General features: G+C 44.6%; 1 protein-coding gene across 7 annotated transcripts in view; it reads right to left on the bottom strand.

The window, feature by feature from the left end:
- Positions 1 to 18,767, bottom strand: part of kdm4c (lysine (K)-specific demethylase 4C) — a 58,463-nt gene that overhangs the window by 17,565 nt on the left and 22,131 nt on the right. For 5 of the 7 annotated variants that reach the window (XR_013789894.1, XM_079499752.1, XM_079499750.1 and 2 more), the window contains exons 11-17: positions 16,403 to 18,420; positions 13,991 to 14,105; positions 12,483 to 12,664; positions 10,945 to 11,176; positions 7,326 to 7,402; positions 6,378 to 6,433; positions 6,144 to 6,252 (exon numbers count right to left, since the gene is read on the bottom strand). Coding sequence is in view for 6 of the 7 variants with exons in the window: in XM_079499752.1 (XP_079355878.1) it covers positions 6,144 to 6,252; positions 6,378 to 6,433; positions 7,326 to 7,402; positions 10,945 to 11,176; positions 12,483 to 12,664; positions 13,991 to 14,105; positions 16,403 to 18,420 (2,789 nt within the window). In the remaining variant the exon portion in view is untranslated. The remainder of the gene's footprint in view (positions 1 to 6,143; positions 6,253 to 6,377; positions 6,434 to 7,325; positions 7,403 to 10,944; positions 11,177 to 12,482; positions 12,665 to 13,990; positions 14,106 to 16,402; positions 18,421 to 18,767) is intronic. The other 2 variants (XM_079499753.1, XM_079499751.1) reach the window with 2 other exon arrangements.

Below are 18,767 nucleotides of genomic sequence, written 5' to 3'. Positions count from 1 at the left end.
AAACAGCCCATCAAGTCCATTTCCTCTGCTGTGGCATCTTTCACCCTGTTATCCTCTGCTCTCCCACTAAGGGGAAAAAATGACGGCATTCTGGCCCCATTATAACCCTACTCTCTCGGCTCGCTCACTCCTTTCTCCTCTTCCTCTCCCTCTGCCCTCTGCATTCCCCCATCCACTGTTCTTACTCTCTCCTTCCCCCCCCCCCTTCCCTTTCCCTTTCCCCAACCCCTGTCTTTCTCCCTCTCTCTCTCTTGCCAAGTTGTTTCACGTCTCTTTCAAGTTGAATTTATTCATTAATCTAATTCCACCAAAGACGTGTTTATACAGTATCTCCGTACATGGAACCATGTAATAGGCCTATATTTAGAGGACCTCTCCTGGGGAATGTGCTCTGCTGGTATGTGGGCTCAAATGGGATCTGGCTGGCTTGTAAATATGAAAGCTAGCGGATAACAAAAAGGCCTGATGATAACTTATGTAAACTCTCATAACACTGCATATACAGTAATATGTGAGCATACAGAGGTACCAGCATTTTTTTAAAGGGGCGCTAGGAGCATTCATCCCTAGGTATATTTGAATAATAGCCTAAGGCAAGACTGTACCGTATTTGATGTGTGGTAAATACAAGGTCTTTTACAAATCCCCGTATGCAACTCGGCTAAGCGCATGAAATAAGTAGCTTTCTTTGCTTGCTTGCTTTTATAACTGAACATTTTTATTCAATGTGAAATGTGCCTTCTATAAAAGCCAATTCGGAATTGTGACACAATAGCAAACACAAATCGATATCTACAAGAGGATCCACGGTTCCAGGTCCAGGTTCATTTGGTGACCAAAATTAAATGTGTTGTACTTTTATTCCCTACAATGAATACCATGACCATATCAACCTTTTTTTTGTCTACATGTTTTGGCTGTCTCCAATGTCTAAAAATAGTATGCCAATATAGTATTTATCATTTTTTATCGTCGAAAACCATGAAAAACGACATCTTTTTAGACCAGGGGTTCTCCTTTTTTGTCTGGGGACCCCCAGAAATGCTTTGGCCATTTTTACACATTCAGAAAATAATCTGGCACCCCTCGAAATAAATTGTTGACCCCCCCAGAGCCTGTGATGTCAGTCTATATTAGTATAGACTGACCCGTTAACAGCTTTGTAACAGACAAACAGAAGTACCCATATTGTACCTACGGCTGATATATACTATACATGTATATCTATAACCTAGTACAGCAGGTGTAGGGTGACCCATACAATTATCAATTATCAGGATAACTTAAAAGGTTTAAGACGACGGATGGAGTAATAAAGGATTTGCATAACCACTAAACTCACTGAAGTACCACCACAGGGGATTAATCAATTATCTCTCCGTGTCTAGTAAACTTTTCAACAGATTTTCTTTCCCCCCCATATACTGTAAGACATCCACTTTTTTAATGACTAAATTGGCCTATATTTCATGAAGACTTATACCACCTCCAATACGGACAGCAGTACACTGGCCCGACTGTCTGGTCTGACTCAGACTGGCATGCAACGTACATCTTATCTGTGTGTGTGTGTGTGTGTGTGTGTGTGTGTGTGTGTGTGTGTGTGTGTGTGTGTGTGTGTGTGTGTGTGTGTGTGTGTGTGTGTGTGTGTGTGTGTGTGTGTGTGTGTTGGTGTGTAGCCATGTGTGTATTTAACAATCTGCACATTAAAAACCCACAACGATGTGTGTGTTTGGTAACGCATAAAGTGTGAATTTGCTAATGTAGCGTGCACACGCACGCACGAGCGCGCGCGTTGTGTGTGTCTAACCCACTTTCATCTCCAGAGTGTATTTGGGTGCCTGTGTTGAGCCATGCGTTAAGAACATTCCCACAGTAAATTATGAATGTGTGTGCGCATGCAAGTGTGTACGTGTCAGTAAATTATGAATGTGTTGGCCGACTAGTGCCAGCTACAGGGGCAATGGGTACGACGCAAGATCTTTTTTTTATTTTATTTTTTTTGCACGTGGCTCCAATGAAGGGATGCACAAATGGACTGGACAAACTACAGGAGATTAACTCATTTTGGGCGGGAACCCCTTTTGGTGTTAGCATTATGTTATGCTTTAGCTATTGAAAAATAGCAGATCTACAAGCTCATAGCGCGCCACCGAGTGGCGCACTACGAGCTTGTAGGTCTGCTATTTTTTAAAAATCGAAGAAGAACATAGCTTTTTCAGAAAGCTTCTTCAGGATTTAGAAGTCATTTATAGAATCGTTCCCAGGTCAAAATGGGTTAAAGTGTGCCAGTGCCACCCACAGTGCCACCCACATCATAACAGCTATGTTGTGCTATCAACACTACAAAGAGACAAAGGCCATGCCGTTATTTATCTGCTACTGCTACGAAGGAGACACCAGCTCAGTGGCCTTGTGGGTAGAGTGTCCGCCCTGAGACTGGGAGGTCGGGGTTCAATCCCCCGGCCGGGTCATACCAAAAAGACTCTAAAAACACTCAGCATCAAGGGTTGGATTGGGGGTAAGTCCCTGCGACATACTAGCGTCATGTCCAGGGGGTGTACATCAAGCTGCCTCACGCTACAGAAACAGGATAGGCTCCTGACATATGGCTCGGCAAGGCTACGAACTAAGGAAACGCCCACCGTGAAAGCACCTGATTTGGCAGTGTGACAACGTCACATCACCTTATATAAACCGGCACATCGCACGAAGAGAATCGCAGAAGTGCAGAAACAGTAGAAATGTAAATGAGTCATCGGCATCGACTCAGTTAACCAGAGCATATAACCAGAGCCATCAATAAATACAGTCCTTTAAATTTAAATCCCATACGTGGCTTCTCCCGAGGTAGAATCCTCCGAGTTCTCTCCATAACAGCTATAGCGTGAGAGAAAGATCTCAATTTAGCACTTAAACCCACCTAGAGGTTCGCATGCACTGTATTTATCTGCAACCTGGAGGGAAAGGGCAAGAGTTCCATTTAGCACTTAAACCCCAACCCTTGGTGCGCTACACAGCCCTCACACCTACGTGGCACGGCCGTTCCATTAGCTGACCAGCGGTGTGCGCTGTGGACAAAGCATGCCTCCCTATGTATCTGTCAGTCCGTGTCCCGCTGGCCTGTCCTCCTTCAACCTTGCGTCACCAGACCTTCCACCTCGGAGGAAAGCCTGGTCTGTGTTTCTAAATCGCCTGTGTGATCCGGTCTAGGCGTGGTCTAGACCAGATGATGAAGAAAACAAAACGGGTCCTCCCCGTTTGTTTTTAGTCTCGCCAGTCGCTATGAGTTGGAAAAAAAGATGGATAATATCCATCAAGTTTCTTCAAGTATTCTTGGAATAGTTAGTTGGTATAGCCTATTATACCAAACAAACTATTCCAAGAATACTTGAAGAAACCTTTCGGATACGCCATATCAAGACTTTTATTAGGGTGACAATAACCAATCCTACAGTTTGAATTATGCACACACACACACACACACACACACACACACACACACACACACACACACACACACACACACACACACACACACACACACACACACACACACACACACACACACACACACACACACACACACACACACACACACACACACACACACACACACAGAGCAAAAATAATATGGGGAAAACAAATGAAAATGTTTTTTTTTGTTTGTTTCGGCTTCTCCTAATTTGAATCGACTTGTGTTAATGAAGTTCCTAGTACCGATTTGCGTGATGTCGTCTTTGAGGGACTCTTCTTCCCTTGAATGTAGTCAGCATTTACTCACGCATCCGCCTGGGTGACGGCAGACTCCTGGGCGAGCGCTGGCACTTTGGCATGGGGGTCAGATCAACTTATGGAATTAATTCTGTACTGGCCATGGATATGGAGCATGTCTTGAGTGTACGGTAGACGGAAGACTGCTGGGCGAGCACTGACGCTTTGTCATGGGGGGTCAGATCAACATATGGAATGAATTCTGCACTGGCCATATATGGAGCGTGTCTTGAGTGTACAGGGTTTGATGTGGTCAGATCAACATAATGGAATGTCAGAACAAGGACAGATGGGTAGGATTAACATATGGAATGTCAGAACAGGTCAGCTCTATATATGGAGATCTAAGGGTTTGAGGTCAGATGTAGAGTTGCTGGCCGGCTCAATATATGCAGATCTAGGTGATGATCCAGTCCTCTCCATCTATGGCTATCCAGGGTTTGATGAGGTCAGTGTCATGATCTTCACATATGGAGACGGCCGAATATGGAGTGTGACACAAGGCGTGACGGACTGACGGCCATATATGTAGCGTGTCACAATGCGTGATGGACGGACTGACTGACATGTTTTGCAGGTTGTCATGGTAATCTGCGATCTACAGTCGCAACAATAAAGAAATCAGATTAGGGCCATGGTTAAAGTTAAACTCAGGGTGAGAGAAATGCCCATTTGCAGCCTTCAATAGCCGTGTATAGTATTGCTTGATTGTGTTGTGTTCTCCCAATGGACTTGATTTAGATTGTTGCAACAGAGGGAGATTAACAGGAAATTGATTTGGAAGCTAAATTAATGCAACACAGTAGTAGAGCCTGAGGCGCTACTACTTGTTGTGTTGTGCAAATCTTGAAAAGCGTGTTTAGTATCACGAAAATTATTCCAGGAGGAACACAAACACATTCCTTTTTAGGCAAGCGGCCATCAATTTGGCCGGGTAAAACCCTTAAAAATGAACAGGCTATGGTGTGGACTGAATATTAATATTCTTCTGGCAAAAGAAAGTCTTTTATATAACGGTTATGAACACAATTATGCAAAACCCAGGTGCTGCGCCACTTGACAATGAATTGGAGACTGAATGAGTGGAATATTACATCTGAATGAGCTAAACCGCTTTCAACCGGGTGTCCCTGTTACGGGCATGTCAGTATAGGTGAAAATGTTGCAGAAATAGCAGAAATAACCGATCTACAAGCTCAGATCTTGTAAGCTTGTGTGTCAGCCAATTTTGCCGCACACCACCATCGTACGACAAATAAATTAGAGCTTAAATGATTCATGGTAATGCAGTGGCAGCTGAAAATGAGTGTGTGGATGCAATTCTGAAGACATTGCATCAGCTCCTCGCTTTTACTGTCACAGGGGCAGCTCTACAATTTGTTTCTCTCTGACATCACAATTCACTCTTGGCCCTGCTGTTCCTAGTTAAGAGGCATGCTTCCGTTCTGCTGCTACTGCTCTCAAATGACTGCGGAAGTCTTCTGTTACGGAAGGGACGGTTTTACCATGACTCGCTCTGAAATACTTATTTCCACTGGACGATACTGAAGGTTGGCTTCGTTGTTTGGACACCGTCGGTGATGTATGTACATTCTTTGTCTTGCAAAGTGTCACTGTCCTATGTTTTGTTAACTGTTATGATCACAGATTTCACCCTGCACCTTAACCAAAACCTGTCAATTACAATTTAGACATTTAGCAGACGCTCTTAATCCAGAGCGATTTACAATAAGCAAAAACAAAAGCATGGCATGTCCTACAGTATATGTCCTACAAGTGTTTTAATTGTAAGAATACCAAGTTCTGTTTTAGGCGGTTATTTTCCATTACAAAAGTCCAACGTCACATCAAGAAAGTATTAAGGCTCATTAAAACCCCCAAATAACACTTTATATACTATGCTTGTCTCCTAAATAAAAATATAAGCTGTATACAAAAATATAACATTCTATCACTGCTATCCATCTTGTGTTTGTGCTGAGCTATCATGGCGCCTGCAGCAGAGAGCCAACTATAGTGGCACTGTGTCATGTCTGCTGAGACTGGCTTTCTCATTAGGCAAACATGCACACATGCATGCACACCCAAGTTACAAACAAAAACCCACCACAAGCTCATTCAAATACACTCACTTAGGTAGACCGGCACATAAACTCGGGTATGCATGCACTCACACACTCACACACACACACACACACACACACACACACAGACTTGTAGTTAATTATCTAGCTTTGACGGTGGGCATGTTCGTCTCACATTGTTAATTAGGGCTGAGAATATTTCGTTAATTAGACTGAGCCATTCGTCAAGGACCTGGGGAATTCCAACACTGGATCAGTGCGTGCGTGCGTGCCTTCACTCCTCACCAGTTTGTATCTCTGCATGGGGATCCTACTGGTGTCAATGGGACTCCTCTTGGCTTCATCTGTGAACCTTGCTTCAGGCAGAGCTACAGCACACATAATGTGGGCCCACCTACACACGAGCGCGCACACACACACACACACGCACACAAATGTTATCTGAAGACACAAACAGGATCTTAAGTCTTACAGTAAGTGATACAGAATACAGCTAATCATAACACAAAAGTCTCTTACTTGTCATCTGTGGTTTTCTTTAGAGCTCCACCCCTGAGATTGCATAGACAGCACTCCTAACAGACCAAGAGGAGAGGAGCATCAAATCTTCCATCCACTGAACAACTTCTTTAATGTTTCGTTGACTGAGTTGGATGTGATGGAACAGACAGACTCACATCGTTTGCCCTGGCACTAACTCCATTTATCCAGCCTGTTTCTTTTGATTAATAGTAGGGCTGCAACAGGTCATCTAACTAATCGATTTAATCAATTATAATTATAAAACCATCGCTAATGATAAAACCATCGCTAATGTTATGAAATAATCGATTCATAATCAATCCCAATTTTAGGCAAGTCCTAGGTGAAAAGTTTCAAAGATAGTGAACATAGCAGATCTACAGATGTGCAAGATTTTCACTATTTTTTGCACGACACCATTACACGACAAGAAACAAAATAACACTTAAATGGTTAATCAATTTGTTGATGTATAAAAACTTTCAAAAATATATGTATTTTCAAGTGCTTCTCAATTAATCTAAATGTATTCCGATAGAATAGAAATAGAATATTTCTGAAATAGAATATTTATGACAAATAGTCGCTAAGAAAACAACAAGATAGTTGCAGGATGTCACAAGCGGGGGGACCGGGCCTTCTGCTCAGCTCAGCTTTTAAAAAGGGGGACTAAAGACCTTCCTTTTTAACAAGGCATTTGCCTAGTTGGACTTTTTAGATGCCCTGTGTGCTTTTTAACCTTTAGCTGTATAGGTGACCACAGAATGCTTTAATTGTTTTTATTCTAATCTTGTTCTATTAAATGTTTTTGCATTTGTAGCACTTTGAGATTTGTTTCAAACGTAAAGTGCGTTATAAATAAAATGTATTATTATTAGGATGTGGGTGACAAACTGAAGGAAAGGTAACACCTCACAAGGACACTGCTAGGGTTAGTAAACGTACCGCTGTGAAGCTTCCTTCCGTACAACGATCACATGACCATTCCCCACTGACATCTTCGGCAGGAACACCATAACAACCTGAGAAATAAACCATGATCAGAATCAGTTCCACATACGGTAACAATAAAACGAATTAATTACATGTGTAATAATGCAATGACATCCAAAACTAGAATGAATGCAATTAGCAATTACAATCAATTATAAAACCGCCGCTAATGTTATGACAAAAAAATCACCCTGTGGCCAACCGCACTAATTCTGTTGATCTTTGGGATTGTAGTTTGAGGGCATAAACACTGGGTTTATTGGCAGTGCAAACTGATAGTTTGTAAGTTTGAGACGGCACTGGAATCGGTACACATTGTCCTAGCAGTACAACAAAAGGTGGGCTTCATGAAAAGAGACACCCCACAATCCCTCCACAGGAACGCTGGCTTTTGTTTAAATCTTTACATTTTTAATCCCACGATCTTTGTAACCCATTTTTTTCACCCAGCGCCAATTGTCTAATGTAATCACTAGTCTGCCAACCTGGGGAGAGCAACGGACTGACCTCATGCATCCTTCAATACATGAGTCCAAGCTGCTTCTTTTTTCACCTGACAGGGGGGGGGGGGGGGGGGGAGGTTCCCCCAGTTGGACGTATCGCATGGAAGGGACACGTTATTCCAACCAGTTCATTTCCCCTCCATCAGGCACCCCGGCTGGCCAGGGGGAGGCAGTATAGAGGATTACTGCATGTTTTTTGTAAGGGTACCTAGGGGACGAGGAGAACTTGTAAACTCCACACAGAAAGGCCCTTTTGCCAACCCCACCTAGGGTATAGGTGCTGATGACACGGAGGAGAGAGCACGCCCCCAGCGCCCACGGCATCCCCAGGCATGGGATCGAACCCGGGACCTTCTACTTGTGAGGCGACAGCGCTACAAACTGCGCCACCGTGCCCCCACATGTTTTGTACCGATCTGTGTGTATCGAGTCGCTGTGGTTCTCCAAATAAAAAAGGGGGAAGAGGCACAAAAAACATTTGCCCAATAAATAGTGTTCCTTTTCTCCATATTATGGCTGTCATACTTGTCACATGGCGAAGGGAATATTGCTGACAGTGATGATGTAGGCTCACAATACTTGCGGACCCCATAGGAAGGCTAGTGAGCGCTTTGTGGAAGCTAATGGGGATCCTAATAAAGAATAAATACTGTGGATTGTGGAATGGCCTGCTGACAGGATAGTTTGTTATTGGCATGCCTTGGTGGAACACAATGTGGGTGTTTATCAGCCGAGAGCACCGCTTTACTGCAAGGTACCAATACATGACTGACAGGAAAGGCAGAAAATGTCTGCCCTTATTGCTTAAGCTGTACATAAGAAGATTAATTTCCTCCCAAAAAAACAAAAGTGTACAAATACAAACACAAACAAAACACAGAACCACATATTCCACATCTCCCAATGTTGTTTCCATTGGCTGCTGACAGAATGGCGGGTTTGTTGTTTTCCGTGCAGAAGAGACTACTGTTGCAGACTAAGGGGAAATGTAGATCTCTGTGGAATGTGTGTGTGCATGCGTGGCGTGCGTGCGCGCGCGCGCGTGTGTCTGTACTGCGGGTGTGTTAAGCACAACATTTCAGAAGGTAAGGTTGTTCGGGGGCACTTCTGTGTATGCGTGTGAGAGTGACTGCAAGTGCTTTCATGCATCTGTGAGTGTTCAGTGACCGTTCTGTCACTGAGGCTTGCCAGGCTTACTCTGGTGAGACGCATTAGCTTCGGGGGCTAACGCGGTGAGTCTTGCCCAACCCGATATACGTAAGAGAGAGACACGCACACGCACACACACACACACACAAGCACACGTACACACGCACCCGCGCACACACGCACTCTCAAAAGAAAGAAAAAACTGTCTGGAAAAACAGCTGCAGCTTTGCTTTAGTTATCGTCTACGTACGTCAGTGGTGGCAAACATTTCATGAAAATGAGTTTCTCTTGGCTTACACAGTTCACTCAACGTGTGTCTGTGTGTGTGTGTTCTCCATTCCTGAGATCCATCATCAAACTAAATATAAAACCCAAGCTACACCGCTACATCCTTTCAAGGGCTCAAATAACGACATCAGACCATCATATGTATCGTGTGATCACATAACCAAAAATGTGACTTTCACATCAATGTCAAATATGCCTATCATCACCCCCCCCCCCCCCCCCCCCCCAAGTGTGGATCTGGAAATGACACAGAAACAGGAGGCTGAACTGTATTGATGGGATGTGTGAGAATGAGCGATTGTGGCATGTAATGTAGTTTGACATAAAAAATAAAAGCTGCTTCACATTTTTTTAAACGTCTCTCAGTCATTATATTACAGTAGGCTATATGTTGTTAAAAAATACATAAAATGATGTCTGGGTTTTATGAATGTAAATGTAAATGTATGTAAATGTATATTGGACAGGGAAGAGATCTAGGCCTGTAAGAATGAGTGAATATGATTGAGAAAACGTGTTATGCATTAGTGTCTGTGTGCATGTACTGCATGTGTGTGTACTGTGTACTGTATACTCCAGGGCTGTGTGTGTGTGTGTGTGTGTGTGTGTGTGTGTGTGTGTGTGTGTGTGTGTGTGTGTGTGTGTGTGTGTGTGTGTGTGTGTGTGTGTGTGTGTATGCTTGTGGCATTGGCAGCAGCTGTTAGACAGGAAGTGTGTGTGGTAAGGACAGAGGATTCACCCGCATTCAGCTGACGAAGGAAATAAAATACTCAAAACCACAGTGTGTGTGTGTGTGTGCGCACGCGTGTGCACGCAACGAAAAAGGGAGAGGGTGAGGAAAATGAAGGGGAAAGAGTCAAGACTTAAACCCACTGAACCTTTGACAATGACATCAAGAGAGAGATGAGTGCAGAAAGAAGGGATGGAGCCCATTACAAACTCTATAACAAATGTACTCGGTACTCTGTATCAATAAGGTTTGGGCTTATTTACTCGGTACTCTGTATCAATAAGGTTTGGGCTTATTTACTCTGTACTCTGTATCAATAAGGTTTGGGCTTATCCAGGCTGTTATTGAGCATAGCGGCCCGGGATGACGTCATGTTCTAACAATCAAGACAAGAGGCGATCAAGAAAGAAATCTAATCACCCACGCTGGCACAAACTAAAAGTGTGTTGTTAACTGCCAACCAGTGCTGCCCGGGGGGCAAACAAAATGACGCTTTTAAATTGACGGTACACACATTAACCAGTTAACAGTTTCTTCAATATTATTTTCAATATTAGTAAAAATGTCACTTGCTTGCCCTTCCGCCTGTGAGAAAAGTACTGTATTTGAAGGCCCTAGTAAAAGGGTTAACCCATTCTGGGTGGGAACCCCTTTTGGTGTTAGCATTATGTTATGCTTTAGCTATTGAAAAATAGCAGATCTACAAGCTCATAGCGCGCCACCGAGTGGCGCGCTACGAACTTGTAGGTCTGCTATTTTTGAAAAATCGAAGAACGACTGACATAGAAACAGATTTTTCAGAAAACTATCAGGATGTAGAAGACATTTTTAGAATCTGATCTCAGGTCAAAATGGGTTAAACAACCACGCGCGCACGCACACGCACAGCGGACATACATACTTGCGTGGACCTGCAGGCAGCAGCCCTGACAGTACAGCAGAGGAGAGGTGCCGTCCTCCTGCAGCAGAGGGTTGGTGGGAGTGGGAGGGCAGCTCTTCTCCCCGGAGGAGGAGAAACAGATCTCTGGTACCAAGGGCTTGGTCCTACTCTGACCCGCCAGCTGAGTGGCGCCGTCCGGGGGAGAGCAGGCCACGGCCTGTGTGGGCTTACCGTCCTCCGCTTTGTCCTCACTCTGAGGGAGCGGCGAGAAATGAAAAGAACATCAGCTTTGCTTCTTGAGAGTTTTGAGTCAAGTTTTCTAGGGTCAAATAAAGAGCTTGCACACAAGTCTGTAATTTTCTTCACAAATGTGTTGCACGTAAATAAGAACTTACGACCTCATGTAGTGTCAATCACGCTTACACACTGTATGCACTATGCGAGAAACTTTCATCCGTCCTAAAAGAAAATGCTGGATCGGGTTCAAATTTCGGAGTTTTTATCCGCGTTACTCGGCCAAAAAAAGATCAAAGTCGCTGCACAATCATAGCTTACAGTTTATTTAGGACGAGAGAGAACATTTGGACAGCAACACTGCCTTCCTCAGGGTATTACAATCTAAAACCGATTCACACTATACACAGATACATCAGTTACAGCTTTTGATCAATTACAGGATATATAGATCTGTCTGCCAGTGTGTTAAGCCCGATTTGTTTTGTCAGAAGTAGCGGCTCTACAAGATCACAACTAGTGGATTGGAATATGTAGATTGGAATACTTGCAGCAGACATTTTTAACACAATGAGTGCCACCTGCTGGATGAATGTGGTATGGCGCTTGGGTGCCGGGGATTTCTGTCCATTCCACTATGGCGCGCATCCGCTTATGCGTTATTAGTATTAGCGTTAATGTTACCGCGCTAAAATTAGGACATCTAGAAAAATGCAATGTTCTCATCGCGCTCAACGGATAATCAGAAAAGACCTCCGAACATCGCCGATCTGTTCAACACCACGGACAGCACATTAGTTTCCGAGAAAAAAGCCTGCAAAGACGCTGCCTAAAGCAGGAGCCAGTGTGGTCGAGTGAAAATAAACGGTGCGGGAGGGGCCCTAGCAACCGTGCATAGCAACCAGAGCCGCATGCATGGAATGAAACACAGCGAGGCAATGTTACAGCGATATTAACCGCCTTAAAGGGGAATACCACTCATTTTCAACATTTTCATTAATATACGTTTGAGCTGTTGTGTCAGTGGAAATAATAAAAAAGTCCCCTCATTATGTTGTTTCCTAGAACTGGAGGTCTGAAAAAAAATCATTAACATGGTGAATCACATCTTGATGAACACAGAATGGGCTTACTTTTTATTATACAGCTCAAAGGTATATTAATGACATAGTAAAATGTAGAAAATTAGTGGTATTCCCCTTTAAGACGAGCCTGCTCGTCAAGAGCGCCCCGCACATGGCGCAAAAGTAATTAATCAGGGCGAGTATACCTGTCCTACGCATCACATGGGTTAATGCAAGACACAAAGTATAAATCAGGTGTACCTGGTAGTAGGGCATGAAGAGAGTGCAGACAGAGCAGTACGGTTGCATGGTGGCTGCGTTGGCATTGTACTCCCTCTCTGCGGTGAAGTTGCTCTTCTTGCTCTGCCACAGGAAGAGGAGGGGCTTAGCCCATGCTTCCACTTCCTGCTCCTCCCCCTCCGCCAAGCTTGCCTCAAGAGGCTCTGAGGTAAGACATAGTAGAGTCTTCAGTACATTGCAAACACTTGCGTATTCCACCGGTGCCCCTTTCAACAATGGGCTCGGTGATCCTTGACGCACGGAACACAAACTTTGTTTTTTGCTCATTAACACATTGTGTTAATTCAGTGTATTCTACAAAGACAAACCAAGACAAACGTGTGAACTGAATATCAAGAGCCAGCATGCCTCATCCTCCCTGCGTTTTTAATCAACTTCACTGCCAGATCAGACTTAATCCATCCAATGTGGTAACAATTTCTCCAGTGGCTTGGAAAATAAACAATCAATCCTGAATGAATGGAGCCCTATCTGTTTATGAAATTGCTCGAAATGATTGAGAGCCCTCATCATCATAAAGTAAGCTAGCCAGAGCCATGAATGGTCATTTCATGGTCATTTCTTACTCGGGAATAAACAACTAAAATGGCTGCTGAATTATTCATTTCTTTCCTCGACCACAAAGATGATGAGCGTGACTATGTATGTGTATATACAGTACAGTACACACACGCATGTCCATGTATGTGCGTGCGTACATTAGTAGCCGTTTAACCGAGGGCTCCCCCTTCTTCAATTTTAACTCCATGGTGTCCAGGTTTATGGGCAAACATATAGCCAATCTAGAAGGTCACAATGCATCGCAACATGCCGCGAGCTTCCAGATATATATATATATGCCAATAGTCCTCGTACTACACCGTCGTACAATGAAGTATGAAACATTATTATTGTTACCAAAGCAACCTCAGGGCTTAAGTGGTTAAAATCACTAAGACGGATTGAGAAACTCTAAACAGGGTAACAGCCCAGTTAATTTCACTGCGGTAGACCAGAGAGATAAATCTTGGTGGTGGGGTGCTTGTTGAATGTGTGCAGTGACGTCAGAACAATCATTTGAGAGGGGGGTGAAATGTGAAAAATGAAGCTGGGACAGCAGAGTTGTTTGAACGGCTCCATTTCTACAGGCTATATTTCATGGAACAGAAACTGTTACCCGACATTGATTACACAATGTTTCAAACATAATGAGTACACAAAGTTCATTTTGTACACAGATGTTTCACGAAAACGATTAACATCAACATTCATTATGCGATTTAACTTGGTAACCTTGTTTTTTTTTTTAAATGAATGATGAACCTAAAGTTCAGGGGATCCCATCGTCTCTCTGCACAGTGCATTGATGAGGTTTTTATCAAAGCCTTGGTTAGCGGGCTGTGCGTGCGTGCGTGCGTGCGTGCGTGCGTGCGTGCGTGCGTGCGTGCGTGCGTGCGTGCGTGCGTGCGTGCGTGCGTGCGTGCGCTCACCATCGTCACTGACAGTCTGTTGTTTAACAGCAGTTGGCACAGCTCTGGCAGTGGGTTTCCTCAGTGGGTGACGCCAGCTCTTACTGGTCCTCCTCTTCACAGACAGGGCAGGGTACTGGCATGAGAGAGGCAGCATTAAAGCACATGCACTGTACTACTGTACTCTAGTCCAGAGGTTCCCAAACTCTTTAGCTCAAGACCCAAAAGAGAAATTAGACGTTTGCCTCGGGACCCAAACTAGTGACAATAGCTGATCTACAAGCTCACAGCACGTCACTTCGCGTTGTGAGCTCGTAGACCACAACGCGCCAGTTCGCGTTGTGAGATTGTAGATCGGCTATTTTCCCTACTTCTTGAACATTTGTTTTCTAATCTCATTTATGGAATGTCTTTGATTTTTCTTTGATTTCTTCATGACATTTCTGGGACAAAAAAAGAAAAAACATTGAACTTTGTTTTTAATTAATGTTTTCTTCTTTTCCTTTCAGCTTTTCCCTTCAGGGGTCTCCACAGCAAATCATCTGCTTCCATCTCACCCTGTCCTCTGCCTCCTCTTCTCTCAAACCAACCAAAAGATGGCTGTGTTGAAACCATTGTTAAATCTTCACTGTCAGTGAAACACCAGCAGATAACATGGCCTAAATCATCACTGTGTTTTGTCATGTCCAGAGTCTCAACACACGCTGCTGGAAAAGGAAGATCAGCATCAACATAAAGCTTGTCAATGTACGGAGGCACGCAGTGCTGTAAAATATCATAATAGATGGTTGTGTTGAGACTCTGGACATGACAAAACACAGTGGTGATTTAGGCCATGTTATCTGCTGGTGTTGATCCACTGACACAGCCATCTTTTTAGAGTACATTGTGCTTCAGTATCTTGACAAGCTTCATGGAGATGCTAATTTTCCTTTCCAGCTCGATTTGGCACCTGCCCACAAGGCCAAAACTACTAGTAACTGGTGTACTGACCATGGTATTACTGTGCTTAACTGACCAGCCAACTGGCCTGCCCTGAATCCCACAGAGAATCTTGGTTGTATTGTCAAGAGGAAGGTGTGAGACGTAAGAGTCTTGACTGAACAATACAAATTAATTTACGGCTGTTATCAAAGCAAACCTGGGCTTCCATAACACCTCAACAGTGCCACAGGCTGATCACCTCCATGCCACACCCCATTGATGAAATAATGTGTTCAAAAGTAGCCCAGACCAAGTATTAACTGCATACATTACTATACTTTTCAGATGGTCGACATTTCTCGTTTAAAAAATATTTTTTTTAGTGGTCTCGTAAAATATTCTAATTCATTGAGATAGGATTTTTTTGATTTTCATGAGCTGTACGCCATAATCATCAATATTAAAACAATAAAAGGCTTGAATTATTCCAAATGAATCTAAACTATATGAAAGTTTATTCATTTTCATTACATTATGGCAAATAATGAACTTTTTCAGATTATTCTAATTCGTTGGGATGGACCTATAGTCTCACCAAGGTCTTGTACACCTTCCCTTTCATTCTTGCTGAAACTTTCCTATCACACATCACACCAGAGACTTCTTCTCCACCCATTCCAAACTCTTTCTTCACCTCTTTTCCACACTCTCCACTGAAATGTTGACCCTAAGTACTTCAAAGTCCTCCACCTTCTTTACATCTACTCCTCACTGTAACATCACTGTTCCACTTGGGTTCCTCTCATTCACACACATTTCTGTCTTGCTGCGGCTAACCTTCATTCCTCTCCTTTCCGGGACATATCTCCACCACCTCTCTAGATGTTCCTCTATCTGCTCACTGCTCTTACTACAGATCACAATGTCATTTCCCAATTCACGGTCCATGGGGATTCCTGTCTAACCTCATCTGTCAGCCTATCCAATCCATCACCATGGCGAACAAGAAGGGGCTCAGTGCTGATCCTTGATGCATAGCCACTTCCACCTTGAACTCCTCTGTCACACCCACCTCACCACTGTCTTACAACCTCCATACATCTCCTGCACCACTTCTCTGTCACTCCAGACTTCCTCATAGAATACCACAGTTCCTCTCTCGGCACCCCGTCATATGCTTTCTCCACATCTACAAAGACACAATGCAGCTCCCTCTGACCTTCTCCCAACTTCTCTGTCAACATCCTCAAAGCAAATATTGCATCTGTAGTACTCTTCCTTGGAGTGTTTTTTGAAAATGTTTTGAAATAGTTAAAAACAAAATGTATAGGAAACAAAAAATAAAGGGACCGACAAATGGGTCCCAACAAAGTGTTTGGGAGGGAACCAGTGCTCTAGTCTGTATGTGTGTATTGTATACTTGCCGAGGCCAAATTTGACCCGTCTTAGTGTATGTGTGCGTGCGTGTGAGAAAAGGATGCCGATTGTATATATGAAAATGATACTCACAGTACAAACCTCTCCGGGTTCTAGGCCTGCTTCATCACACTCATGGTCCGATGGATCATTGTCGTCCTCGTCATCGGATGACTCACTACTGCTGGTTCTCAAACTCTGCTCCTTTTCGTCCACTCCCAGTCCCCCCTCCTCCTCCATGTCAGACACCTCCTCCTCCTGTGCTGCACCTCCTCTTCTCCCTCCTCCTCCTCCTCTCAATCCCAAAAGACAACCAGGTGCATCCAGATCCCCGTCTGCCACCCTCCCCAGCTCCCTGCACAGTGCTAGGGCTTCAGTTACCTCTGCTTCGCCTCTCTGAAGATCATTGCCTTCACAGAGCGCTAGGGGCTCCAAGGCACCGGCCGACACCAGGGAGGTGGGCTCCAGCTGGGCCCAGGTAAGCGGCCCGTCCCCCTCCTCCGGGTTCCCCACGTTGCAGAGGTCTTGGTCCACGTTGCCCGGGTCCGTGACCTCTTTACACTGTGGTTCAGTCCACATGGTGTAAGCCAGAGGCTCGTGGGTGAAGTCGGAAGGGAGTTCGGGGTGGAGGCTTTGGATGAGTACCGCTGGACTCGGAGAGTTGAGGTTTTTCCAGATGCTGCTGGAGAAGGGTTTGGGCTCCAGGTAGGGGCTCTGGGAATTACAATGGGAGGCAGAGTACACATTTTGGTTGAGAGGAGATTCATCGTACACATGATGGTGTTGTAGTGCCGAGTTGCTGTCATTTTGGGTGTATGATGGAAGAGATGGCGTTGGCAGCTTGTGGTCTGAGGTTGTGGTCAAAAGTGAGCCTATACTACTGAGAGTGAGTGTGCCATCTCTTTGACTTAGGCTCATGCAGTCCCCCTTAGATGTTAAATCTGCCAAGCTTTGCAGTGGCTCCATTTGAAGAAGAGCATTCTGAACAGACTGGCTACTGGTGGCGCTGCACTTTGTAGTGGTAACACTTTTCGACTTGTGAACAGTGTCATTTGTCAAATTAGCAGCGTTCGCTTCCAAATCAGGGATGCTATGCCATTGAGAAGAATGCAAGTTGCTAGCATGATTTACACACCGAGTCTCTTTTAATGCAATTAAGTTGGTCTTTTTCTTCCCTGATTGAGTTCCCTGTGAGGATAGAGCGCCACTTAGCCTCTCCCGCTGAAGCACAGGTGCCACCTGGTCAGCAGGTGATCCTGCTGGAATGACCTCAGCTTGCTTCTCCTCAACAATGGTAAGCGAGGGCATTTCTTGAGTGAGGACAGGCGGAAGGGGGCAAAAGCCAACCTCGTCTCTACCGCGTTCAGGAGTGAGGAGTGGCATATCAACTCCACTCTTCTGTAACAGGGGAGGCAAAAGGGTTTCCTCAGTGCCGCTGCTGCCGTTTTTGACACCGTGCTGATGTCCCGTGTGTGGTAGGGCTCTACTGGATGTGTACCTATCCCCTCCTCTCGGCTCAGTGTGGAGTTTATAAAGTGCTTGTGTGCTGGAGTGTTGGTTGATATGTGCTGGGTTAGTCGAGTTTGCCGGCTCTGCCTTAGCGTTGTTGTTAGTGTCGGGCTCACTACTTGTGTTCATTCTGCTGTCCGTGCGTAATGTCGGGTTTACAGCTTCATCTCTACATGGATGACTACTAGACACCCGGGCTTCAGAGTCAGAGGGACACACGCCTACCTCAGGCAAAGACGGACACACTGTTGGGGAGGTTGAGGCCGTTCCGCTCGTCTGTGGAGGGGTGACCAACATTGAGCAGTCCTGAGGCGTTGAGAGGTTTTGTGGGTAAGGAGAATGTGGCTTGGACAATCCAACTCCAGCACACATCTGGGAAGGCTTAGGCCTACGCTGGGTTCCAACAGCACTTAGGCCTTTGACCTCTGATCTTGAGTGACGGTCTTGAGACGGGGTACCCACTGCCAGGTCTAAATTAACCCGTGAGGCAGCGGAGGGAGCGGGGGTGGAAACTGCGTTTTGGGATGAGTCTATATTGGAAAAGCACGAACTGTCACTCTCCACCCGTTTCACCTTGACCACACACATCTGTTTGCAAGGACCTGTCGTTGACAAAAACGGGGTAAAATGTGTTATCTGCAAACCAAGAGCAATAGAATTATTATTCCGTTATCAGTCTAGACACATGGAAACACACGCATAGGACATTCAATATATTTAGTACGTTTTACCTACCTGGTCTAAACCCTAACCTCAACATCCCTATATGTTACCCTAAAACTAACCAAAAATAATAACCACAAAGTTACCCTTTTCGTCATTGTGACCTGAACAATGTAGAGACATTGGTCTCCACCAAGAAAGTAAAACTAACTTGGTACACACACTCTAGCCTGCACACTCCCAAATGCAGTAGATAATAATTCTGTTCTCAAACAAAATACCTTCA

Source organism: Electrona antarctica, assembly GCF_951216825.1.
Source record: "Electrona antarctica genome assembly, chromosome: 4".
NCBI classification, from domain to species: Eukaryota; Metazoa; Chordata; class Actinopteri; order Myctophiformes; family Myctophidae; genus Electrona; species Electrona antarctica.
Note: the sequence above shows the minus strand (reverse complement) of the source record. Positions and strands in the feature narration are given on the sequence as shown.